The 25,652-nt window shown below is 47.4% G+C and overlaps 2 protein-coding genes across 3 annotated transcripts; one reads left to right on the top strand and one right to left on the bottom strand.

Annotated features, from left to right (window-relative positions):
- Positions 1 to 3,620: 3,620 nt before the first annotated feature.
- sec61b (SEC61 translocon subunit beta) lies at positions 3,621 to 11,835 on the bottom strand. Its single transcript, XM_045712923.1, has 4 exons — positions 11,671 to 11,835; positions 10,925 to 11,022; positions 8,680 to 8,787; positions 3,621 to 4,173 (listed from the first exon to the last, which is right to left on the bottom strand). The coding sequence occupies exons 1-4, from the start codon at positions 11,671 to 11,673 to the stop codon at positions 4,086 to 4,088; spliced, it is 297 nt and encodes a 98-aa protein (XP_045568879.1). The 5' UTR covers positions 11,674 to 11,835; the 3' UTR covers positions 3,621 to 4,085.
- A 208-nt stretch (positions 11,836 to 12,043) lies between these two features.
- On the top strand, positions 12,044 to 15,162 carry alg2 (ALG2 alpha-1,3/1,6-mannosyltransferase). Of its 2 annotated transcripts, none has more exons than XM_014150463.2 (5): positions 12,044 to 12,252; positions 12,651 to 12,822; positions 12,919 to 13,056; positions 13,218 to 13,385; positions 13,557 to 15,162. In XM_014150463.2, exons 2-5 carry the CDS (start codon positions 12,652 to 12,654, stop codon positions 14,301 to 14,303), a joined length of 1,224 nt encoding a protein of 407 aa, XP_014005938.1. In that variant the 5' UTR covers positions 12,044 to 12,252; position 12,651; the 3' UTR covers positions 14,304 to 15,162. The 2 variants fall into 2 exon arrangements, with proteins under 2 accessions (XP_014005938.1, XP_014005946.1); XM_014150471.2 differs by lacking the exon at positions 12,044 to 12,252 and adding an exon at positions 12,285 to 12,335.
- The last annotated feature ends 10,490 nt before the right edge of the window (positions 15,163 to 25,652 follow it).

Below are 25,652 nucleotides of genomic sequence, written 5' to 3'. Positions count from 1 at the left end.
CACACGTGCCAACAATTCAAAATATGAAAACAGTCAAGAGAAGGAAGTGAAACCTGCATAGTTAAACCACACTCATTAGAAAAGTAATTCATGATAAACAGGTTTGTAGCACCACGCTACACTATTACAGCCATGTTTGTCCTTTTCTAGCATGGTCATCTAGGGAATGCTGTCCTCAGAACTCCAGAAGTGAACAGAGAGGTGGACACAGAGAAACAGCCATACAGTCTCACTTCATCTTGTTTCTATGTATCAAAAGCTCTAGTCAAATGCAGTCAGTTACTAGTGCAATTACAGGGAGGATGCAATGAGAGACAGAATAAACTGACAAAAGTCCTTCAGACCAGTGAGAAGCTTGTTTATGAGAAGTTAATAGCAGGAATACAATATGGGATGATTGAATCTAAATAGACTCAATTGAATGTTGATTACATGTTGGTTCAACGTAATTTCATTGAAATTATGTGTAAACAATGTTGATTCAACCAGTGTGTGCCCAGTGGCAAGACTTCTACAGTAGCAGAGCTCTGTGAGGAGCGGAGAGACGGCTCCTTCTGTCTCCCTCCAGTGACTGAGGTTCACACAGTAGTCTGGAGCGCCCCCTTCAGGCTGGTAATGTCACTGCAGCAGGCAGTGAGAATGAGAATGAGAATAAAGACCGAATGGACACCTGGCTAACCAAGACCTCTCTCTCTATCAAGAGAAGACAATCACCAGACTCACAGGCACAGACATGACAGATATGACTAACTAGGTAGGACTCAGTGGAGGCTGGTGGGAGGAGCTATAGGAGGAAGGGCTCATTACGGCTCATTTACATTTGAGTCATTTAGCAGACGCTCTTATCCAGAGCGGCTTACAGTAGTGAATGCATACATTTCATACATTTTTTTTTCTGTGCTGGCCCCCCCGTGGGAATCGAACCCACAACCCTGGCGTTGCAAACACCATGCTCTACCAACTGAGCTATAGGGAAGGCCGTCATTGTAATGGCTGGAATGGAATCAACGGAACGGTATCAAACACAAACATGGAAACCATTTATTCCCATTGCAGCCATTACAATGAACCCGTCCTCCTATGTCTCCTCCCACCAGCTTCCTCTGGTAGGACGACATTCATAACACAAGTCCAACGTACCAGCTGTCTTGCACACAACAAATAGTATGAGTGGTTTCAGCTATCCTAGTGGTAAGTGGTCTTTGTGTGAGGGAGTGAGCTGTCTTTTTTGTGTGAGTGCATAGTCTTGGCGTGCCTGGAGAGTTGAGTGGTCTTTGTTCTAGAAGTGAGTGGTCCTCATGGTCTTTCTGTTCTGTTTGTATTAGTGTCTCGAGCAAAGAGCAACAGATCTCACAGCTTTGAGTTGATAGACAGCATCCTATTCAGTGTGAATATATAGCGTGTGTATGAAGCCACCACAGGAGATTAGTGGAACTTAATTGGGGAGAGGCTCGTGGTAATGGCTGAAGCGGAGTAGGTGGAATGGTACCAAATACAACCAAAGAGAAGAGAGGATGAGAGGAACCAAAGAGAAGAGATAGGAGAGGAAACAAAGAGAAGAGAGGATGAGAGGAACCAAAGAGAAGAGAGGAACCAAAGAGAAGAGAGGATGAGAGGAACCAAAGAGAAGAGAGGAGAGGAACCAAAGAGAAGAGAGGATGGGAGGAACCAAAGAGAAGAGAGGAACCAAAGAGAAGAGAGGATGGGAGGAACCAAAGAGAAGAGAGGAGAGGAACCAAAGAGAAGAGAGGAACCAAAGAGAAGAGAGGATGAGAGGAACCAAAGAGAAGAGAGGAACCAAAGAGAAGAGAGGATGGGAGGAACCAAAGAGAAGAGAGGAACCAAAGAGAAGAGAGGATGAGAGGAACCAAAGAGAAGAGAGAGGATGACAGGAACCAAAGAGAAGAGAGAAGAGAGAATGAGAGGAACCAAAGAGAAGAGAGAGGAGAGAATGAGAGGAACCAAAGAGAAGAGAGAGGATGAGAGGAACCAAAGAGAAGAGAGAGGAGAGGATGACAGGAACCAAAGAGAAGAGAGAGGAGAGGATGAGAGGAACCAAAGAGAAGAGAGAGGAGAGGATGACAGGAACCAAAGAGAAGAGAGAGGAGAGGATGAGAGGAACCAAAGAGAAGAGAGAGGAGAGGATGACAGGAACCAAAGAGAAGAGAGAGGAGAGGATGAGAGGAACCAAAGAGAAGAGAGGGGAGAGGATGACAGGAACCAAAGAGAAGAGAGGGGAGAGGATGACAGGAACCAAAGAGAAGAGAGGGGAGAGGATGACAGGAACCAAAGAGAAGAGAGGATGAGAGATCACAGTCACTTTATATTTCCCTCTCCTGTGTAGTCCTCTGCAGATCATTTGGTAGAGCAAGGCACTTGCAAAGCCAGGATAGTGGGTTTGATAACCGGGACCATCCGTATGTAAAATAAACAAATTAAATGCACATCATCTTTGGAGAAAAACGTCTTCTAAATAGCATATTATGTTTATTCTCCTCTCCACAGGAGGCTGGTGAGGGGAGGACGGCTCATAATAATGACTGGAATTAAGTGAACGAAATGGTATCTAATACAAATGTGTGTCAATACCATTCCATCTATTAGTATGAGCCCGTCCTCCCAGAGAAAGAGGTAGAGGAGGATGAAGGGTTCTTCACCACTGTAATAAAGTCAGTTGTAATGGACCGTACAGTGCTTTGAATATATCACGTTTATGGTCAGCCATAGCTTATGGCTATTATATTGTTACTATACAGTGACCTACAGTATATCCTCTTTTCCTGTGTGTGTGAGAGACTTGGGTTGATGCTATTCTAATGCTGCCCAGGCAAGGTTTCCCAAACTAGGTCCTGGGGCCCCCCCTGGGGGCATGTATTATTTTTTGCCCCTGCACAACACAGCAGATTCAAATACTCAAAGCTTGATGAGTTGGTTATTTGAGTCAGCTGTGTTGGGCCAGCAGAAAAAACAAAAAGGTTCACCCAGGGGGACCCCAGGCCTGAGTTTGGGAAACCCTGGTGTAAGACGAGCTTTGTCAAACTCCTCCTCAGGGACCCCCAGGCCTTTCCATACCGTGAAGTGTTCCAGAGCTAGCACACCGGAGTCAACTAATCATCAAGCCCTTGACTAACTAATGAGGTGTGCTGGTTCAGGGCTACAACATGGTGAAATGTCTGGGGGTCCCTGAGGAGCGGTTTGAAAAAGGTTGGTGCTCCCCTGAACATACCTGATACAGCCTGTACCTGGCAGGAAACCTACACACCTGTCACATACACATACCATGGGTAACGCTTCAATTAATAGCTCATTTGAATAGAAGCCTAATATAAAAGATGTCTATGAAACCTAAGCGTTCCCTTGGTACATACAGTATGTGCACAAAAGGTATACGGTGCCATGTAATTGTCTGGTATGGATATTTTGATTGATCCACCCTAAATGAGCTCCACTTTGCCAAAGGCAGTGTACAGTATATGAGTTCTGGGACATGGTCCAATATCAGTGCAACACTAGAGAGCAGCAGCAGACAACGTATCCCGACAGCCAATCAACGATCAGGGATTTGCATGAAGCAGTTTTACAGAGAGTGTAAAGGCTAATATGGACATCCAACACACAAATTCTGTTTGAGTCCATTTATTGTACAATATCACAATAAAAACGTTGTCCAAATGATGTTAACATCTACAGGTTCCAATTCAGGCTGAAAAATATAGATGCTGACTGAAGTCCTGATGAGGGGACCAGGTGCCCGATCCTTACTGGAGATGAATCACCCATTGTCATCAATAGGACCTACAGCAGCCAGTAGGAGAGGAGTAGGAGTCATGTCAGGATTCAGTCCTGGATGATCTGTGCTCAGGGTCAACACACTGGTGCTGGTCTGCAGTTCAGTTGGAGTTGGACACTGGACTGCGGCCCTGCTCTGAGAGAACACCAGACAGGTTGGGGCTGTACCGCCCGCCGGGCCAGGCGAGTAGTGTTGTAGGGGGTTCAGGTTGGTTGGTTGTTTGGTCCAGGTCTGATGTGTTAAGAAGCTGCGCCGCAGGGTCAGGGATTGAGGGTGAAGGGTCATGGGGCGGGGTTTAGGAGCGGGTGTACTTCCCCCAGATGTGCAGCATGAAGACCGACGCGATGAACAGCAAACTCATCACCAGCACTGGTACTGGACCTCTGAGGAGAGACGACACACACACACAGGTTACCACCCGGACCTCTGAGGAGAGACGACACACACAGGTTACCACCCCTACACTGAGGAGAGACGACACACACAGGTTACTATGCATACACAGAGAAGAGATGACAGACACACACAGGTTACCACCCGGACCTCTTTAGAGAGACGACACACACAGGTTACCACCCATACACTGAGGAGAGACGACACACAGGTTACTCTGCACACACACGGAAAACAGTGGCACAATCCCAAACTGGCCCAATCCTCTTCAGCAGTGGTATTCAACTCTCACCCTACGAGGTACAGAGCTGCTGCTTCTGTGCTACCTGATCATTAATTACACACACCTGGTGTGCCAGGTCTAAAGTCAGTCCCTGATTAGAGGGGAACAATTAAATAAATGCAGTGGAACTGGCTTCCAGGTCCAGAGTTGAGTTTGAGGGTCCTCCAGTATGTCCTTGTGGAGCTATACACTACATGACCAAAAGTATGTGGACACCTTTTCGTCAAACATCTCATTCCAATATCATGAAAATTAAGAGTTGGTCGCTTCCTTTGATGCTATAACAGCCTCCACTCTTCTGGGAAGGCTTTCCACCAGATGTTGGAACATTACTGCGGGAACTTGCTTCCAAACAGATCAGGCAATGATGTTGGTTGATTAGGCCTGGCTCGCAATAGGCGTTCCAATTTATCCCAATGAAGTTCGATGGGGTTGAGGTCAGGGCTCTGTGCAAGCCAGTCAAGTTCTTCCACACTGATCTTGACAAATCATTTTTGTATCTACCTGGCTTTGTGCATGGGGTTATGGTCATGCTGAAACAGGAAAGTGCCTTCCTCAAACTGTTGCCACAAAGTTGGAAGCACAGAATCATCTAGAACGTCATTGTAGCATTAAGACTTCCCTTCTCTGGAAATAAGGGACCTAGCCCAAACCATGAAAAACAGCCTGAGACCATTATTCCTCCACCACCAAACTTTACAGTTGGAATCATGCATTCGGGCAGGTAGCATTCTCCTGGCATCCGCCAAACCCAGATTTGGTCCGTTGGACTGCCAGATGATGGTGAAGCGTGATTCATCACTCCAGAGAAGGCGTTTCCACTGCTCCAGTCCAATGGTGGTGAGTTTTACACCACTCCAGCCACACTTGGCATAGCGCATGGTGATCTTAAGGTTGTGTGCGGCTAGTCGGCCATGGAAACCCATTTCATGACGCTCTCGAAAAACAGTTATTGTGCTGACGTTGCTTCCAAAGGAAGTTTGGAACTCGGTAGTGAGTGTTGCAAGTGGTTCAGCACTCGGCTGTCCCGTTCTGTGAGCTTATGTGGCCTACCACTTCGCGGCTGAGCCGTTGTTGCTCCTAGACGTTTCCACTTCATAATAACATCACTTACAGTTGACAGGGGCAGCTCTAGAAGGGCAGAAATTTGAAGAACTGACTTGTTGAAAAGGTGACATCCTATGACGGTGCCACGTTGAAAGTCACTGAGCTCTTCAGTAAGGCCGTTCTACTGCCAATGTTTGTCTATGATAGCATGGCTGCGTGCTGGACAAATCCCCTCATTTGAAGGGGTGTCCACATACTTTTGAATATTTAGTGAGAGAGCAGGAGAGAGAGAAGTAGCCTGGGACGTAGCGTTGTACAGGGTTTCCATTAGGAAACATTTGAAATTTACTGGACCCATATGCATTGGGTGAGTAAGTGGATTAGGGCGTCCACCCACGGTGCTCAGAATGACTGGAATCCCATTTAAAATATGGTCATTCATATTAAACAGAGCAACAACGTGCACTCCTTCTTACCTAATGTTGATGTGCACTTTGAAGAGGTTAGAATAACTGTCCACACTGACTTTCCTCAGACAAGACGAGTAACCAACATCACTAGCCTGTCAATCTATTAGTTTACCCATTCTATTGGTCAGCTTGTGGAGACAGACTCTTCCAGACAGACTCTTCCAGACAGACTCTTCCAGACAGACTCTTCCAGACAGACTCTTCCAGACAGACTCTTCCAGACAGACTCTTCCAGACAGACTCTTCCAGACAGACTCTTCCAGACAGACTCTTCCAGACAGTTGTAGAAAGATGGATCCCAAATTCATACAACCAGTAGACATAGGCTACAGCGCAGCAATGCACACAAGGCAGTAGGCTGCGCACAAATGTTCATTCCAGAATTCAATCAGCATGAGAACACCATTGTCAAATGCAGCGGTTTCATGTGACAGATGAAAATATTCCGGTAGAAATGTAGAGAGGGGAGATTTAATATATAACAACTACATGGGTTGATAATATGACTAGGATTGTGTCTTTGGCTACTGGACAACGAAAGAAAGTTGATATAAAGGAATTGCCTCCACAGATATGATCTGATTTTGACTAGGCTTCTTTGAAGCAAGGTAAAACATGCCTCATATGTATTAAAACGTTCAGGTTTCAAACAATTAAGTAAATGTTTTCAAAATGCTTACTGCCTCCAGCTCATTGCAAAGTGGTGTGTGACGTGCTGAAGCCTGCCTTCCGTTGCCTTTTGCTGTTTGAGATGTGGTAGCAGCAGCTCTCACTGACAGATTTTCCACTCAAAGGCCGTCAGTAAGCCTGCGCGCGCGATAAAGGCCGTCAGTAAGCCTGCGCGCGCGATAAAGGCCGTCAGTAAGCCTGCGCGCGCGATAAAGTAAGCCAGCGCGCGCGATAAAGGCCGTCAGTAAGCCTGCGCGCGCGATAAAGGCCGTCAGTAAGCCTGCGCGCGCGATAAAGTAAGCCAGCGCGCGCGATAAAGGCCGTCAGTAAGCCAGCGCGCGCGATAAAGGCCGTCAGTAAGCCAGCGCGCGCGATAAAGGCCGTCAGTAAGCCAGCGCGCGCGATAAAGGCCGTCAGTAAGCCAGCGCGCGCGATAAAGGCCGTCAGTAAGCCAGCGCGCGCGATAAAGGCCGTCAGTAAGCCAGCGCGCGCGATAAAGGCCGTCGGTAAGCCTACACGCGTGATAAAGGCCATCAGTATACTGGAAGACTATACGCGTGATAAGGACAATGAATATACTGTACACAAGCCAATTTTATTCCACTAAATTATGCAAATTAACCTATAGACTGATAAGCATGACGAGTCAAATGTATTTCCATCGACTGGTATTTCCATCAATAAATAAATAGGCTAAAAAGCATTATTTCGTAATGGGATTTTTTCTTCTCCTGGACAATTGGCCGGGGCCAATTTTATTTCTGGACTTAAAGACGCCAAAAGTCAGCTACTACCAGCTAACAGAAACCCTGGTGGTGTACTAGTTTGGCTGTGGTCTGTCTGTCAGACAGGTGGTTTATATGGAGCTCAAACCAGCCTTATAAACTGGCTGGTTCAGGCCCTGAATGCTGATTGGCTGACAGGCGTGGTGTATCAGAACGTATACCACGGGTATGACAAAACATTTATTTTTACTGCTTTGATTACATTGGTAACCTGTCTATAATAGCAATAAGGCACCTTGGGGTTTGTGGCATATGGGCAATATATCATGGCTAAGGGCTGTGTCCAGGCACTCCGCGTTGCGTCGTGGGTAAGACCAGCCCTTAGTCGCGGTATATTGGCCATGATCCACACCCCGTCGTGGCTTATTGCTTAATTACCACCATTAAACTGGGACCAGTGTTTCCCCTAGCATTACTGAGGTGGGGCAGGCCTCCCATAACTGTCTAGCACTGATACCCTCTGCTCTCAACTGGTCAAATTGCTTTCATTGAAAATCTCCATTCTGGCAGATGTGGGTGCCTCTGCACCCCATCTAGATCAATTCTAGGGGAAACATTGCCTGGGAGCCAGTAGAGATGTGGTCCTATTGTGTTTCTGCATTCATTGATGAGGATTTGATGAGAAGAGGTGCGCCATCCCTGAAGTGGAAAGGTAGGGGGAGAGTGTTACCATACCAACACCACCCCCCTCCTCCCTGAAGACTGTAATTGACTTGACCTTTCTGAGTAGATCTTAATGAAGCTCTGAGACCAGCATTCAACACACACACGCTCGATACACACCACCGTACAACCGTCTGTCCTGGACTACAGGAGCAACACCCTCAGTAACTACAGCAGGACAACTGGAACTGTGTGGAGTAGAGGAGATCTCTAACCGTTGTCAGTAGTGGTCCCAGTCTAGAACTGTGACCAGGAGTCAGAACAGCGGCCTGACCGTCAGAAAGCAGCCAGACTTAGAAAGCTGGAGTGTTGATCAGTGTTTAGGAACAGTGTGGAGCTGAACTGACGGTGTCTGTAAGGGGATGGGGGGCAGGGGGGCTCCAGGAACATACACACCCTGGGGTCTGATCAGCATTTAGCCTCAGTCCCCCCAAGTCTCATTTACTGCCATTAAACATTCATGCTCTTCCTCATAAACACTGTACATACCTACTCTCTGTGTGTGTGTGTGAGATACATATGTGTGCATGTGCATTTGAAGGAATCCTAGTGCCTTTGTGTGAGTGTATATACACTCACACTTTGAGTCCTGGTGAGTCCTCCGTGTAGAAGCGCCACATGCCCCCGGTGCCACCCGCTGATGCTGTGGTCCTGCCTGCACTGCGTGTGCCACTGCTCGTTGCTTTCCTGTGACATCACACATACGAGACAACATGTGAGCTATAACATCATATACAAGAGAGAACAAGCTATTTACATGAGGTTGTCAGTCACACCTTTACAGAGTTGCCTGCACACTGAAACAATGAACCTTCATTTGCTCCTGTTTTGACAGCTTTTCTGCCTGAGTCTCAGATGGTTAGATGTAAAAACACAGAGGCTGTAGGAAATACTGACTCTGCAGTGACTGCAGTTCTAAGCCATCTGAACCCATAACATTATTGTGTGAAATGACAAAAATCACAGACACTGTCCAGTGCTACCTGCAGGATTTTTTTCCAGCAGTGGTGGCTTGGGTAGCGGGGGGTGACGGAGGATTCTGGGGGGGTTTTACACAGAATTTATTTTTATTTTTTTTAAATGCAGAAAAAATATTTCTTATTGCATTTTGTAAACGCAGATCTTAAATGCTTATTGTAAATTCTTCCCTGCTTCAGTCAGGGTTCGCTCCAAATCAGCAATGTAAAAGGATAATTTTCGTGCTTCAGTTGCACTCCACTGATGAAATATCTTTGCTCTCGTCATTGGAAACACTTATCTCCCTCACTAGCTTTAAGCACCAGCTGTCAGAGCAGCTCACAGATCACTGCGCATAGCCCATCTATAATTTAGCCCAAACAACTACCGCTTCCCCTACTGTATTTATTTATTTAGCTACTTTGCACTTTCTTCCACTACAAATCTACCATTCCAGTGTTTTACTTGCTATATTGTATTTACTTTGCCACCATGGCCTTTTTTGACTTTACCTCCCTTATCTCACCTCATTTGCTCACATTGTATATAGACTTATTTTTCTACTGTATTATTGACTGTATGTTTGTTTTACTCCATGTGTAACTGTGTTGTTGTATGTTGTCGAACTGCTTTGCTTTATCTTGGCCAGGTTGCAATTGTAAATGAGAACTTGTTCTCAACTTGCCTACCTGGTTAAATAAAGGTGAAATAAAAATAAATAAAATAGGATCACCAGACAGCTCTGACTGATGTGTAGGATACTTTTCTCCGGTGTGTTTTTTCTCCGGTAGCCAGTTAAAATACAAGATTAACTTCAAAACAAAGCATTAGAAAGAATCCAGCCAGCTACATTTCCTATAAACATTAGAAATATGGCCATGCATAGTTTTTGCAAAAAATACCTTGCTTTTTCACTGTAAACCAATTTACGCGTGGCTGCTAGCCAAATAGCGTTGCACTTCTGTTGACATCTGATAAACAATTTTCTGCCGAATGTGTTAAACCAATGCATTTTGTGTGAAGTAAAAGTAGTTGCACGCCCCTAATCCAAAGAAAACACTCAACTTTCAATACAAAACAGGTGAAGTGGTTTAAAGAAACGCTGATTCTTTGTTAGTCCGCTTTTTGAAAATGCACATTTCTAAAAGCTAATGTGACCCCTGGATATACACATAATAAAAAAGATACTTTTCCCCCCCCCAGCCATGGCAACGAGTTAGCAGCAGTGGGCCACCGCTGCTAAATGAATGTAGGGGAAACACTGCTGTCTGAGGTAGAAGTACTACAGTACCTAACTCCCTCTACTACAGCAGTTTGTGTTCAGAATAGCTCCAGTAGTTAATGTCCTGATGTAGTGATTCATCAGCTGAGATTAAAGGGGGCTAAATGAGGTAATGAGTGAATGAGGGATAAGGTAGTAATGGGTAATGATGATGATGACAGCGAGGCTCTGATTACATACTGATTAAGCCTAAAGCACCAACATCTATCTCGTGCTATCTACTCACAGAGGGATATCTAAACACCATCACTCTCCCTACAGTATTATGTCATCAGAGAGATAGGGGGAAGGGGAGGGTCCCAAATCATTTTACATCCTCTAGTCTACCTAAAATGTAGTTTATTTTAGTAATGTACTCATGTGTTATAGGTTGGAGCTAGGTGGTAATGTTGATGCTTGGGGGTGGTTAAGGGTACCAGTATGTAATGTCTTGAGTCTGACTGGAGTCTTGGTGTGTGTTGTAGATCCTTCTGCGTTGGGTGGGGTTTTGTGTGGCTCTTGCTGCCATGCACCATGATGATGTATTGGTATTTTGTTTTTGAAGCGCTTTGAGATTATAGAAATGTAATAAATGATTATTATTACCTCTGTCGGACTGTGGATCCTGCTGCGCGGGGGGCCACTGTCTTGCTGGGGGATCGGCTCCCTGCACCGACATTAGTTGCACTTGATGCTGGTCCAGGCTGAGGAAGAGACAGTTACATTAAAACACACAAAATACTAAGATTACAGAAGAAAACAGAAATGTAACCATTGGATTTCACCCACTTTGGATGTGGGGTTCTCTGAAATGATAATCACAAATAACTTCCTCATAATATATAGGAGTTCACACTAGCTACTACTAGAGGCCCTCTATAGCAGCGATGAGTACCCTTAAGCGCCATGAACAGCGTACTCAACTGAAATTTCTAAATGATCATGTCATTGCAATGATTGTTTGTGATAGTCTGGCTGTCTTACACATAACAGAATAAAGATTCGCTGATTCGAAAAATAGCCACGTCTACAACTAGATCATGGATCATCATACTAACTAACCTAACTTTAGCTAGCTGGCTACCTTAGATGGCTTCTAAACCTGAGTCACCTCGACGGTAAAGAATGATTATAATATAAAACAGCAATGTTAAATAAGACTAATCTATAACATCATGCCTGTAATTCTACTAGGTTAGCTTGCTAACAGAGGCTAATTGAATGTCTCGGTTATGCCTAGCTAAATTGAATAAGAGCTAGCTAGCTAAAGTAAGGTAGCTAGTCAGTTGGCTAAAGCCAAGTTAGAGGTGTACAACAATATAAATTATTTTGAAAAATTATACAATTCTTACCATTTTAAGTTGCACTTTATAGTTCAGCTAAAGAAGAAAACCTCAACTGTTCTTCTAACTGAAGTCCACGTCAAATGGGCAGCAGTGCTGTACACAAATCGCCACAACTTCAGAAGGAATCCAAGAAAGATGACGCTTGTCTAAAAAGGACACGATTACAGAACGAAGGACCATTTTAGGTGTCCTATGTCAAGCCTGATCCAAGACAGCTGATAATTGACATCTAACGGATTCAATTTATTACAAATTATAGATTAATATATAATCTCATGGTAAAAATGATTTATTTTAAAAAATGTACTTTAATTTCTAATTTGTTTAATCTAATTTTGGAGTTTGAACGAAAGGCAAATGAAAAGTGTTCGTGCCGAGATAGGTGACGTGTCTCATAGGAAGCGACGTGCTCCAGAGGGTGGCATCTGACGCCATTTTGGTTCAACACAGGGGGATTTGCCGTTGGAAATAAATTGAACATTTGAGCCATCATGTCGATTAATAGGCACAGTTGCATATTAGTGTTCGTAAATTGACCACTGTTTCCTGGACGCAAGTTGGACAGACTGCATTATCAAGGAGTGAAAGGTAAAGTTTATGACAGACAACGTCCACACTGAATTAGTAACGAATGCATACTAGCTGGTCTCTGTGATACTAGCTACTCTCAGGTTGATATAAGCTCTATGTTCACTGTGTTTAGTGTAGCTGTCAGCTAGAGATATCTATTGTCTGTTTCAACAACATCACGGTTAGCTGATGTTATGGACCTTAGCCAATTCAACGGGAGAACGTTCTATGGGTTGTGTCATTGTAGACTAAACAATCCACCTCTCTGCCATGTCAACAATGTCCTCCATTCTGTAACGTTGTATTGAATGTATTAATACTGTCTGAACCTTCTGAACAAGCCCCATGTTGATGACGCACCTGTCAACCTGTCAGTGTCATCAGGCTTCTTTAAGCATGTTGTCTGTCTCCTCCAGGATGGTGCGGGTGGTGTTTCTCCACCCAGACCTGGGTATAGGTGGTGCAGAGAGGCTGGTGGTGGATGCAGCTGTAGCTCTATGCTCTCGCGGCTGCAGTGTTCAGATCTGGACGGCCCACCATGACCCCACACACTGCTTCTCAGAGACACTGGACCCAGACCTGAACGTGGTGGGTGTCAATAACAGTGTAATCTAATAACAGTGTTATAACACACACAAACACACTCGCATTGTTTTCCTATCTGACCCTGTTTGTCATCTCCAGGTGTGTGTGGGTGACTGGTTGCCCACCAGTGTGTTTGGGTACCTGCATGCCCTGTGTGCCTACCTCAGGATGATCTACGTAGCTCTCTACCTGGTCTTCCTCAGTGGAGCAGAGTACGACGTGGTCTTCTGTGATCAGGTTGGTGACACACCGTCAACATTTTTTTTCTCTTCACTTCAGCATAACTCAGTCCATTACCTTTTTTCATTTTGACTCTCACCTTCACACTAGTCTTTTTTGCCTTGACTTTTCTGTAGTTGTGATTGTAGTAGATACAACCCTAGTCTCTCCTCTTACAGGTGTCCGTGTGTATCCCAGTCCTGAGGTTGTCTCGTCAGAGGAAAAAGGTTCTGTTCTACTGTCATTTCCCAGACCAGCTCCTGACCCAGAGAGGCTCAGCTCTGAAAAAGCTCTACCGCGCCCCCATAGACAGACTGGAGGAACTCACCACTGGCATGGCTGATACGGTGAGAGTATAGAACCAGAGAAAGAAGGATTAGATCTTAAGAGTACAAAATACCAACAGTTTCATTCATTTAATTTCAATGGAAACTAGTTTTGATTTTCCCAATTGATCTCTCTCCTCTGACCTTGTTGATGAGATATCACTGACTGATCCTTCTTGTTTCTTGTCCCAGGTGCTGGTAAACAGTTGTTTCACCGCAGGGGTCTTCAGGGAGACGTTCCGTACCCTGGATGGGGTCCAGACTGACGTCCTCTACCCCTCCCTCAATACACACAGCTTCGACCGGCCCCCTGAGGAGCAGCTAGAGCAGGGTCTGGGGGGCTTGATCCCTGAAGGCGTGTCCTGCCTCTTCCTGTCTCTGAACCGCTATGAGAGGAAGAAGAGCCTGGGTCTGGCCCTCGAGGGCCTCTCCTCCCTGAAGACCCGCCTCGCCCCGGGGGACCAGGCAGGACTCCACCTGGTGGTGGCAGGGGGGTACGACAACCGTGTTGCTGAGAACGTCCAGCACTACGCTGAGCTGAAGGAGCTAGCAGCACGGCTGGGAGTAGAGGACTCTGTCACCTTCCTGCGCTCTCCCTCAGACAGCCAGAAGGTGGCGCTGTTGCGGGGCAGCGCAGGCATTCTCTACACGCCCAGCAGAGAGCACTTTGGGATAGTGCCAGTGGAGGCCATGTACTGCTGCTGTCCCGTCATTGCTGTGAGGTCTGGAGGGCCTCTGGAGAGTGTAGGTGACGGGGAGACGGGCTTCCTGTGTGAGCCCACGGCTGAGGCCTTCTCCCTGGCCATGGAGAAGCTGTTCAGAGACCCCCAGCTCCGCAGGGACATGGGCCAGGCCGGCAGGAGGCGGGTTCAGGAGAAGTTCTCCCTGGAGGCCTTCTCAGACCAGCTGCACGGGTACATCCTCAGGCTGACCCAGTGACACCTCTACTGGGGCAGAGACTGGGCTGGGGTGCGTTAGCGGAGCAGCTTTCGGTAGAAGTCGCCCTTAGACACATCTAGATCAGCTTACCTTCTCTCAATCCCAGCCTAAATCCTAACCAAAGAATGGAAAACTGACCTGAGATCAGCATCTCATTGGTGCAACTTCATCCTACTGCAGCTGTAGCCAGGTAGAGGTGGATGGGCTAGGTATGTAGGGATAAAATACGGTTACTGAGGACTGGAGGACAGACTGGGGAGGGGGGTGTAATGTAGAGGTGCGCTGACTGAGGAGGACTCTGGACAATTAGTCATTGTTCCCCCAGGAGGGGTTGCTGAGGGAATGGAGGGATGGAATCTCCGCTCCAATTAACAAAAGAGTAACGACTTTACCCATACTGCCCCGGGGCCTCTCGTAACAATACCAGCACCGGCCCTTGGTTCTAGAAGTGTGTGTGTGTGTGTGTGAGGGGGTGACCAAGGGCTTAATGACCAAGAGCTTCAAAACCACTAGGATGGATCTGTAGTGTGATGACGGGCTGCTGTGTGTTTGCGCATGCCACCGAGCGCCATTAGCCAGTTGGCAGCCACAGATCGATCAGCAGGATGTTTGCCACTTCCTCTGTCCTTTCAGACCTTAGTTACTTTTCACAATGAGGGAATGTTTGGCCTGTACATTGCTGTCTGTCTCTGGGTTATTAGGAGATGATGCTGTGTGTTGGTTATTAGGAGTGTGTGTGTGTGTGTGCAGTATAGAAGGTCATGCTGTCTGCTGGTCAGTCTTACTGGCCTCTAGAAGCGCTCTTATTGACATTCCTCAAGTCTTAATAAAACAGAGGACACATATCTAGTTTACCAAGTCTGCTTGTTTTGTTGTCAAGTTCTTTCTTTTTCTCTTTTGTACCAGACTGGTGTGTATCAGGCCAGGTATCCAACACACGCACACACACTCCAAATCCAACTCCTATCTACCCACTGCAAATGCAATGCCACCGAGAGAGGAGCGGAAAAGTAGAGGGGCGTGTTTGTGACTACGCGTGTGTGTGTTCAGTCAATGTTTCAGTGAGCAGAGGAATTAGCAGGAGATGTTACCACGGTGATTTAGAGACCCTGCTAGGAGGGGAAGATAAAGAGGCCCTCTGGAACCACCAGGGAGAGAACACACACACACTGGAGCCACGGGGAGAGGAGGGTGGGCTGAGGAGGTGGGAGACTCCCCCCCCCCATCCACCACCTGGGCTCTCCGCAGCTCATAAACACAGTGATTTAAAGCAGGAGACTATCAGGCTTCTGGACACACAGGAGGACTGTTCTTCTGTCTCCCCATCTGTCTGTATGACAGTCTGTCTGTTCCTCAAAGCTTATCCAACTGGCCCCTCCGTCGCGACTTAACCTGAACGCCCATCTGCGGCCCGCTAATCGTTAGCTGTCTTATCGGCTGCTATCTGAATAGGTCTATCGGACAGTTTTCTTCGGCCACTATAACTATTTTGCCAATTCGACTGGTCCCCTCTACCACACGGAACCCCACTAATCTACAGACGGAAACGCACGAGGTGGCTAAAAACAGACCTCCCTCCATCTTCTACCGGCTTGCTACCTATGGCCCGGCTAGCTGTCTGAATCTCACTGGACCCTTATGATCACTCGGCTAAGCATGCCTCTCCTTAATGTCAATATACCTTGTCCATTGCTGTTCTGGTTAGTGTTTATTGGCTTATTTCACTGTAGAGCCTCTAACCCTGCTCATTATACCTTATCCAACCTTTCAGTTCCTCCACCCACACATGCGATGACATCACCTGGTTTCAATGATGTCTCTAGAGACAATATCTCTCTCATCATCACTCAATGCCTAGGTTTACCTCCACTGTATTCACATCCTACCTTACCTTTGTCTGTACATTATACCTTGAAGCTATTTTATCACCCCCAGAAACCTGCTCCTTTTACTCTCTGTTCCGGACGTCATAGACGACCAATCCTCATAGCTTTCAGCCGTACCCTTATCCTACTCCTCCTCTGAACCTCTGGTGATGTAGAGGTGAATCCAGGCCCTGCAGTGCCTAGCTCCACTCCTATTCCCCAGGCGCACTCTTTTGATGACTTCTGTAACCGTAATAGCCTTGGTTTCATGCATGTTAACATTAGAAGCCTCCTCCCTAAGTTTGTTTTATTCACTGCTTTAGCACACTCTGCCAACCCGGATTTCCTAGCTGTTTCTGAATCCTGGCTTAGGAAGGCCACCAAAAACCCTGAAATCTTCATCCCTAACTACAACATTTTCAGACAAGACAGAACGGCCAAAGGGGGCAGGGTTGCAATCTACTGCAGAGATAGCCTGCAGAGTTCTGTCCTACTATCCAAACAATTTGAACTTCTACTTTTAAAAATCCACCTCTCTAAAAACAAGTCTCTCTTCGTTGCCGCCTGCCATAGACCTCGATCTGCCCCCAGCTGTGCTCTGGACACCATATGTGAACTGATTGCCATCTATCTTCAGAGCTCGTGCTGCTAGGTGACCTAAACTGGGACATGCTTAACACCCCAGCTATCCTACAATCTAAGCTTGATGCCCTCAATCTCACACAAATTATCAATGAACCTACCAGGTACCACCCCAAAGCCGTAAACACGGGCACACTCATAGATATCATCCTAACCAACTTGCCCTCTAAATACACCTCTGCTGTTTTCAACCAGGATCTCAGCGATCACTGCCTCATTGCCTGCATCCGTAATGGGTCTGCGGTCAAACGACCACCACTCATCACTGTCAAATGCTCCCTGAAACACTTCAGCGAGCAGGCCTTTCTAATCGACCTGGCCCGGGTATCCTGGAAGGATATTGACCTCATCCCGTCAGTAGAGGATGCCTGGTTATTTTTTTTAAATGCGTTCCTCACCATCTTAAATAAGCATGCCCAATTCAAGAAATTTAGAACCAGGAACAGATATAGCCCTTGGTTCTCTCCAGACAGTCAGTCAGTCAGTGCCCTTAACCAACACAAAAACATCCTGTGGCGTTCTGCATTAGCATCGAACAGCCCCCGTGATATGCAACTTTTCAGGGAAGTTCGAAACCAATATACACAGGCAGTTAGAAAAGCCAAGGCTATCTTTTTCAAGCAGAAATTTGCTTCCTGCATCTCAAACTCAAAAAAGTTCTGGGACACTGTAAAGTCCATGGAGAATAAGAGCACCTCCTCCCAGCTGCCCACTGCACTGAGGATAGGAAACTCTGTCACCACCGATAAATCCACTATAATTGAGAATTTCAATAAGCATTTTTCTACGGCTGGCCATGCTTTCCACCTGGCTACCCCTACTGCGGTCAACAGCACTGCACCCCCCACAGCTACTCGCCCAAGCCTTCCCCATTTCTCCTTCTCCCAAATCCAGTCAGCTGATGTTCTGAAAGAGCTGCAAAATCTGGACCCCTACAAATCAGCCGGGCTAGACAATCTGGACCCTTTCTTTCTAAAATTATCTGCCGAAATTGTTGCAACCCCTATTACTAGCCTGTTCAACCTCTCTTTCGTATCGTCTGAGATTCCCTAAGATTGGAAAGCAGCTGCAGTCATCCCCCTCTTCAAAGGGGGGGACACTCTTGACCCAAACTGCTACAGACCGATATCTATCCTACCCTGCCTTTCTAAGGTCTTCGAAAGCCAAGTCAACAAACAGATTACCGACCATTTCGAATCCCACCGCACCTTCTCCGCTATGCAATCTGGTTTCAGAGCTGGTCATGGGTGCACCTCAGCCACTCTCAAGGTCCTAAACGATATCGTAACCGCTAAGAAACAATACTGTGCAGCCGCATTCATTGACCTGGCCAAGGCTTTCGACTCTGTCAATCACCACATCCTCATCGGCAGACTCAATAGCCTTGGTTTCTCAAATGATTACCTCGCCTGGTTCACCAACTACTTCTCTGATAGAGTTCAATGTGTCAAATCGGATGGCCTGTTGTCTGTGCCTCTGGCAGTCTCTATGGGGGTGCCACAGGGTTCAATTCTTGGGCCAACTCTTTTCTCTGTATACATAAATGATGTCGCTCTTGCTGCTGGTGAGTCTCTGATCCACCTCTACGCAGACAACACCATTCTGTATACTTCTGGCCCTTCTTTGGACACTGTGTTAACAACCCTCCAGACGAGCTTCAATGCCATACAACTCTCCTTCCGTGGCCTCCAACTGCTCTTAAATACAAGAAACTAAATGCATGCTCTTCAACCAATCGCTGCCTGCACCTGTCCGCCCGTCCAGCATCACTACTCTGGACGGTTCTGACTTAGAATATGTGGACAACTACAAATACCTAGGTGTCTGGTTAGACTGTAAACTCTCCTTCCAGACTCGCATCAAACATCTCCAATCCAAAGTTAAATCTATAATTGGCTTCCTATTTCGCAACAAAGCATCCTTCACTCATGCTGCCAAACATACCCTAGTAAAACTGACCATCCTACCGATCCTCGACTTCGGCGATGTCATTTACAAAATAGCCTACAATACCCTACTCAATAAATTGGATGTAGTCTATCACAGTGCCATCCGTTTTGTCACCAAAGCCCCATATACTACCCACCACTGCGACCTGTACGCTCTCGTTGGCTGGCCCTCGCTTCATACTCGTTGCCAAACCCACTGGCTCCAGGTCATCTACAAGATGCACCCCATTATTTATATTTCTACTTTGCACTTTCTTCCACTACAAATCTACCATTCTAGTGTTTTACTTGCTATATTGTATTTACTTTGCCACCATGGCCTTTTTTGCCTTTACCTCCCTTATCTCACCTCATTTGCTCACATTGTATAAAGACTTATTTTTCTACTGTATTATTGACTGTATGTTTGTTTTACTCCATGTGTAACTGTGTTGTTGTATGTTGTCGAACTGCTTTGCTTTATCTTGGCCAGGTCGCAATTGTAAATGAGAACTTGTTCTCAACTTGCCTACCTGGTTAAATAAATAAAAAAGCCATCAAGTCAGTCAGTCCCCCCTCATCCCTTCCCACCTCCCCTCCCTCCTCCTCTTCTGAGCCCTGTGGTGGGGTAGTGTAATTCTGTTATTGAGACACGATGTGTCCTGAGCTGCAGTGATAACCACTGCCCAGGAGCCACCGGCACTCAGGCTTAATTCATTAATGAGACCGCGGGGTTGGTTTTAAATAGGCTCTAATTCCACACACAGACACCAGGAGAGATTGGGGTGTTGGTGGAGAGATGTATAGGTGTGTGTCTGTGTGTGTGCGTATGTGTGCTGGGTTTTTAGCGATGTGAATGTGTGCTGGGGGGAGGGGGAGGTGAGATGTATCAGTTTGTGTGTATGTGTGTATATCTGTTTTGTTGGCAGTTTGGGAGCGTGTACCCTTATTATTACAACATTAAAGATGAACTCTGTTTTTTTAAACCTGCTCTCTGATTGGATGTTAATCATGCTTTCTGATTGGGTGTTAATCATGGGCTAAATGGAGATGATGAGGGAATCACAAACAAGTTAATCACTACAAGCCTTCACCTGGTCACAGACTGCTGGGCTGGAGCCCTGAGAGAACACACACCTATACATCTCACCATCACCTCCAACCCAGAGTGAAGACAAGTCATGAGGATTGATCCAACTCAGAGAGGGAATGTGCACTTATCAAAAGTCAACTGAATTTGTCTATTGTCTAGGACAGTGGTTCCCAACCAGGGGTACTAGGACCCCTGGTTAGGACCTGGGGGTACTTGGCCTATCCACAGGGGGTACTAGGACCCCTGGTTAGGACCTGGGGGTACTTGGCCTATCCACAGGGGGTACTTGGAGACTAATGAGAACATAGGCTTACTGGTAAAATGCAAATGGAGGGGGGGGTACTTCTGGGCTACTCCGGGCAGAGCTAAATTCAGTTGGTGGTACAGTAACGTAAAGAGGTTAGGAACCACTGGTCTAGGATGTTGGTAGTTATGGTAAATGTCCCTTGTTGGGATGAGTACTGTCATCGTCAGTGTAAAGGGTTAAAGCAGAGAAGAGAAAACGCTGTAGGCCTGTAGAGTGTCATTGATAGATTGTTTAAACAAAGCAAATCTGCATTGATATTCATGAGACGTCTTTCAGCGCTGTTTTACATGGAACACGTTAACAAATTATGGATTTCAGTTTTTACTGCTTCTATAAAGTATTCAAATATATTAGCATATACTGTACCTCGTAACTGTTAACTCTGCAGAGCCTTCAGAGTGATACGCGCACAAACACACATGTGCACCTTCATGCACACACACACACAAACTTTGTGTAAAAGTGATTTAGTCCAGTGACATAAAATAACCATCTCTGGGAGGTTTTAATAAAGCTATCAACAATGTCTGATAGTGGCGTGTTATAGATAGCCTCAATAAAACTCTATGTTTATGGCTCTGCAAGGAGAGACATTATAGGACTAATTCTACCCAGTCTACAGTAGGCTGTAGGGGCTGCTGCTGAAAAGATGGCGTAGACAGAGAGACAGTGAGACAGATGGAATACTGTATTGTAGAATAAGAGGGTAGGGATGGAGGGTAGGGATGTAGGGTAGGGATGTAGGGTAGGGATGGAAGGTAGGGATGGAGGGAGGAGGGTAGGGATGGAGGGAGGAGGGTAGGGATGGAAGGTAGGGATGGAGGGAGGAGGGTAGGGTTGTAGGGTAGGAGGGTAGGGATGGAAGGTAGGGATGGAGGGAGGAGGGTAGGGATGGAGAGAGGAGGGTAGGGATGAGGAGGAGAAGGAGAAGGGATGGAAGGGGGTAGGGATGAGGAGGAGAAGGGATGGAAGGTGGTAGGGATGAGGAGGAGAAGGGAGGGAGGGGGTAGGGATGAGGAGGAGAAGGGATGGAAGGGGGTAGGGATGAGGAGGAGAAGGGAGGGAAGGGGGTAGGGATGAGGAGGAGAAGGGAGGGATGGAGGAGGGTAGGGATGAAGGGGGGTAGGGATGAGGAGGAGAAGGGATGGAAGGGGGTAGGGATGAGGAGGAGAAGGGATGGAAGGGGGTAGGGATGAGGAGGAGAAGGGAGGGAAGGGGGTAGGGATGAGGAGGAGAAGGGAGGGATGGAGGAGGGTAGGGATGAAGGGGGTAGGGATGAGGAGGAGAAGGGAGGGAAGGGGGTAGGGATGAGGAGGAGAAGGGAGGGATGGAGGAGGGTAGGGATGAAGGGGTAGGGATGAGGAGGAGAAGGGATGGAAGGGGGTAGGGATGAGGAGGAGAAGGGAGGGAAGGGGGTAGGGATGAGGAGGAGAAGGGAGGGATGGAGGAGGGTAGGGATGAAGGGGGTAGGGATGAGGAGGAGAAGGGATGGAAGGGGGTAGGGATGAGGAGGAGAAGGGATGGAAGGGGGTAGGGATGAGGAGGAGAAGGGAGGGAAGGGGGTAGGGATGAGGAGGAGAAGGGATGGAAGGGGGTAGGGATGAGGAGGAGAAGGGAGGGAGGGGGGAGGGAGGGAGGAGGGTAGGGATGAAGGGGGGTAGGGATGAGGAGGAGAAGGGAGGGAGGGGGTAGGGATGAGGAGGAGAAGGGAGGGAGGGGGTAGGGATGAAGAGGACAAGGGAGGGAGGGAGGGGGAGGGAGGGAGGTGGGTAGGGGTGGAAGGGGGTAGGGATGAGGAGGAGAAGGGAGGGAGGGGGAGGGAGGGAGGAGGGTAGGGATGAAGGGGGTAGGGATGAGGAGGAGAAGGGATGGAAGGGGGTAGGGATGAAGAGGACACGGGAGGGAGGGGGGAGGGAGGAGAAGCTGTGGGGGAAGCTAAGACCTCCTGGTGAACCTCAGTCTTCCTCTACCTCATGTGTCTGCATACACACCTACTAACCTCTCTGTGCTAAGCTCACAGCCGATACTTAGTTAAACACCCCTGGTGGGGGGTTATTTATGGAGACTTGCCTTGGGCATGGGTACTGGGGTGCGATAGGGAGGGATGTGGTGCATGCGGGCGTAAGGGGGGGTTGAGGCTGATTGGGGGAGCAGTGGGCCCAAACTGGTACAGAGGGACCATCAGCACGCCAACCGTGATGCCAGCGAGCCCTCGTCTCAGCTGGAGAGAACAACCTCTCCTGATTACACACACTGGGGTGAACGTCAATCAGACAATGCTTGTCTTCTTGTGTATATGTTTGCGCGTATGTGTGTGTGGATATGTGTGTGTGTGTTAGCTGCAGAAAGACAATGCCAGTCTATTAGTCTGGTTTGTCAATGTGTTGAAGTCTGTGTGTTGAAGTTTCTGTGTGTGTGTTTATGTGTGTGTGTGTTAGCTGCAGAAAGACAATGCCCGTCTTTTAGTCTGGTTTGTCAATGTGTTGAAGTCTGTGTGTTGAAGTCTGTGTGTTGAAGTCTGTGTGTGTGTTTGCCATTAGACAATGCCCTCCTCCTCAACATGAGAGAGTGTGTGTTTGTTTGTGTGTGTGTGTGTGTGTGTGTGTGTGTGTGTGTGTGTGTGTGTGTGTGTGTGTGTGTGTGTGTGTGTGTGTGTGTGTGTGTGTGTGTGTGTGTGTGTGTGTGCCCAGTGATGGCCTGTTAGATTGAGCTGTCAGTTGCCAGGCATCAGATGAAGATTAATGTTCCACGCAAACAATACGAGGCTGGCAATGATCATAAATATGCTAATGGCCATTATCAATACACACACTGCCCTGACGGGGGAGGGAGTGTGGGGGGGGGGGGTTACGCTTTAATTCAGGTCACTGAGATAAATAGAGAAATGAATCCCCCCACCCCCCCTCAACACAAACACACACTGTTGAAGCTGATTGAGTGGAGAGGATGGTGTGGCGTGTGTTATTTTAGGGTGGGGCGCTCATTGAGATGAAGAGGAGATGATTGGTGTCACATTAACGATGCGTGTTTGTTTAGTGTGTGCGTGTGTGTTTGCTGTGCGCGTGCGGAGTGTGTTTGTGTGCGTGTGTAGGAGATGATTGGGGTGGTGTAAGGGATGTTTCTGCCAAGGCTCTGATTAAGACTCTACAGGTTCATTCAGCTATGATCACTGCTACATGGCAGAGAGATGCGGAGAGAGGGAAGAATGGAGTGAGGGAAAAGGACCAGGAGGGAGGGAGAGAGAGACGGACAGAGACTAGAAAGGACAGAAAATAGAGAGAGGGAGAGACAGAGATAATGATGTTGTGGGCCACAGGTTATTATGTCTCAGGCCGTTCTTAGTCCAGTAAGACTAACCTGACGACTTCTTACAAAGACTCTCACTCACTGGTCTGTCTCGTCTCTCTGCGGTCTCTCTGCGTCTCTCTCTGGTCTCTCTCTGGTCTTTCTTTGGTGTCGCTCTGGCCTCTCTATGGTCTTTCTTTGGTCTCTTTCTGGTCTCTCTCTTGTCTCATTGTTCTCTCTCTGCTCTCTCTGGTCTTTCTCTGCTCTCTCTGGTCTCTATTTGGCCTCTCTCTGGTCTCTCTGGTCTCTCTGCTCTCTCTGGTCTATCTCTTGTCTCATTGTTCTCTCTCTGCTCTCTCTGGTCTTTCTCTGCTCTCTCTGGTCTCTATTTGGCCTCTCTCTGGTCTCTCTGGTCTCTCTGCTCTCTCTGGTCTATCTATGGTCTCTATTTGGCCTTTCTCTGGTCTCTCTGGTCTCTCTCTGCTCTCTCTGGTCTATCTCTGGTCTCTCTCTGCTCTCTCTGGTCTATCTCTGGTCTCTCTCTGCTCTCTCTGGTCTATCTCTGGTCTCTCTCTGGTCTCTGTGGTCTATCTCTGGTCTCTCTCTCTGCTCTCTCTGGTCTCTCTGGTCTATCTCTGGTCTCTCTCTGGTCTCTCTCTGCTCTCTCTGGTCTTTCTCTGCTCTCTCTTGTCTCTCTCTGGTCTCTGTGGTCTATCTCTGGTCTCTCTCTCTGCTCTCTCTGGTCTATCTCTGGTCTCTCTGGTCTCTCTCTCTGCTCTCTCTGGTCTATCTCTGGTCTCTCTCTGGTCTCTGTGGTCTATCTCTGGTCTCTCTCTGCTCTCTCTGGTCTTTCTCTGCTCTCTCTTGTCTCTCTCTTGTCTCTCTCTGGTCTATCTCTGGTCTCTCTCTGCTCTCTCTGGTCTCTCTCTGCTCTCTCTGGTCTCTCTGGTCTATCTCTGGTCTATCTCTGGTCTATCTCTGGTCTCTCTGGTCTCTCTGGTCTATCTCTGGTCTCTCTGGTCTATCTCTGGTCTCTCTGGTCTCTCTGGTCTCTCTCTGGTCTCTCTGGTCTCTCTGGTCTATCTCTGGTCTCTTTGGTCTATCTCTGGTCTATCTCTGGTCTCTCTCTGCTCTCTCTGGTCTCTCTCTGCTCTCTCTGGTCTCTCTGGTCTATCTCTGGTCTATCTCTGGTCTATCTCTGGTCTCTCTGGTCTATCTCTGGTCTCTATGGTCTATCTCTGGTCTATCTTTGGTCTCTCTCTGCTCTCTCTGGTCTCTCTGGTCTATCTCTGGTCTATCTCTGGTCTATCTCTGGTCTCTCTCTGGTCTCTCTCTGCTCTCTCTGGTCTCTCTGGTCTCTCTGGTCTATCTCTGGTCTATCTCTGGTCTCTCTCTGGTCTCTCTTTGCTCTCTCGGATCTCTCTCTGATTTATCTCTGGTCTCTCTGGTCTATCTCTGGTCTCTATGGTCTATCTCTGGTCTCTCTGGTCTCTCTGGTCTATCTCTGGTCTATCTCTGGTCTCTCTCTGGTCTCTCTGGTCTCTCTCTGCTCTCTCTGGTCTCTCTGGTCTATCTCTGGTCTATCTCTGGTCTCTCTCTGGTCTCTCTGGTCTATCTCTGGTCTATCTCTGGTCTCTCTCTGGTCTATCTCTGGTCTATCTCTGGTCTCTCTTTGCTCTCTCTGGTCTCTCTGGTCTCTCTCTGCTCTCTCTGGTCTCTCTGGTCTATCTCTGGTCTATCTCTGGTCTCTCTCTGGTCTCTCTGGTCTCTCTCTGCTCTCTCTGGTCTCTCTGGTCTATCTCTGGTCTATCTCTGGTCTATCTCTGGTCTCTATGGTCTATCTCTGGTCTCTCTGGTCTCTCTCTGCTCTCTCTGGTCTCTCTGCTCTCTCTTGTCTATCTCTGGTCTATCTCTGGTCTCTCTCTGGTCTCTCTGGTCTCTCTCTGCTCTCTCTGGTCTCTCTGGTCTATCTCTGGTCTCTCTCTGGTCTCTCTCTGGTCTCTCTGGTCTATCTCTGGTCTATCTCTGGTCTCTCTCTGGTCTATCTCTGGTCTCTCTCTGCTCTCTCTGGTCTCTCTGGTCTATCTCTGCTCTCTCTGGTCTATCTCTGGTCTCTTTCTGGTCTCTCTGGTCTCTCTCTGCTCTCTCTGGTCTCTCTGGTCTATCTCTGGTCTATCTCTGGTCTCTCTCTGGTCTCTCTCTGATTTATCTCTGGTCTCTCTGGTCCCA

The sequence above is a fragment of the Salmo salar genome, chromosome ssa02 (genome assembly GCF_905237065.1).
Source record: "Salmo salar chromosome ssa02, Ssal_v3.1, whole genome shotgun sequence".
Taxonomy (NCBI): Eukaryota; Metazoa; Chordata; class Actinopteri; order Salmoniformes; family Salmonidae; genus Salmo; species Salmo salar.
The sequence above is the reverse complement of the archived record's forward strand: the minus strand, read 5'-3'. Positions and strand labels throughout refer to the sequence as shown.

Excerpts from the sequence above, each read along its gene's own strand:
- sec61b (XM_045712923.1), bottom strand. Across the intron at positions 8,788-10,924 it reads GGATCCACAGTCCGACAGAG|GAAAGCAACGAGCAGTGGCA; the intron begins GTAATAATAATC and ends GTGATGTCACAG. Across the intron at positions 4,174-8,679 it reads GACTCACCAGGACTCAAAGT|AGGTCCAGTACCAGTGCTGG; the intron begins GTGAGTGTATAT and ends GTCTCTCCTCAG.
- alg2 (XM_014150463.2), top strand. The coding sequence starts at position 12,652 with ATGGTGCGGGTGGTGTTTCTCCACCCAGACCTGGGTATAGGTGGTGCA. Across the intron at positions 12,823-12,918 it reads TGGACCCAGACCTGAACGTG|GTGTGTGTGGGTGACTGGTT; the intron begins GTGGGTGTCAAT and ends TGTCATCTCCAG. Across the intron at positions 13,386-13,556 it reads CCACTGGCATGGCTGATACG|GTGCTGGTAAACAGTTGTTT; the intron begins GTGAGAGTATAG and ends TTCTTGTCCCAG.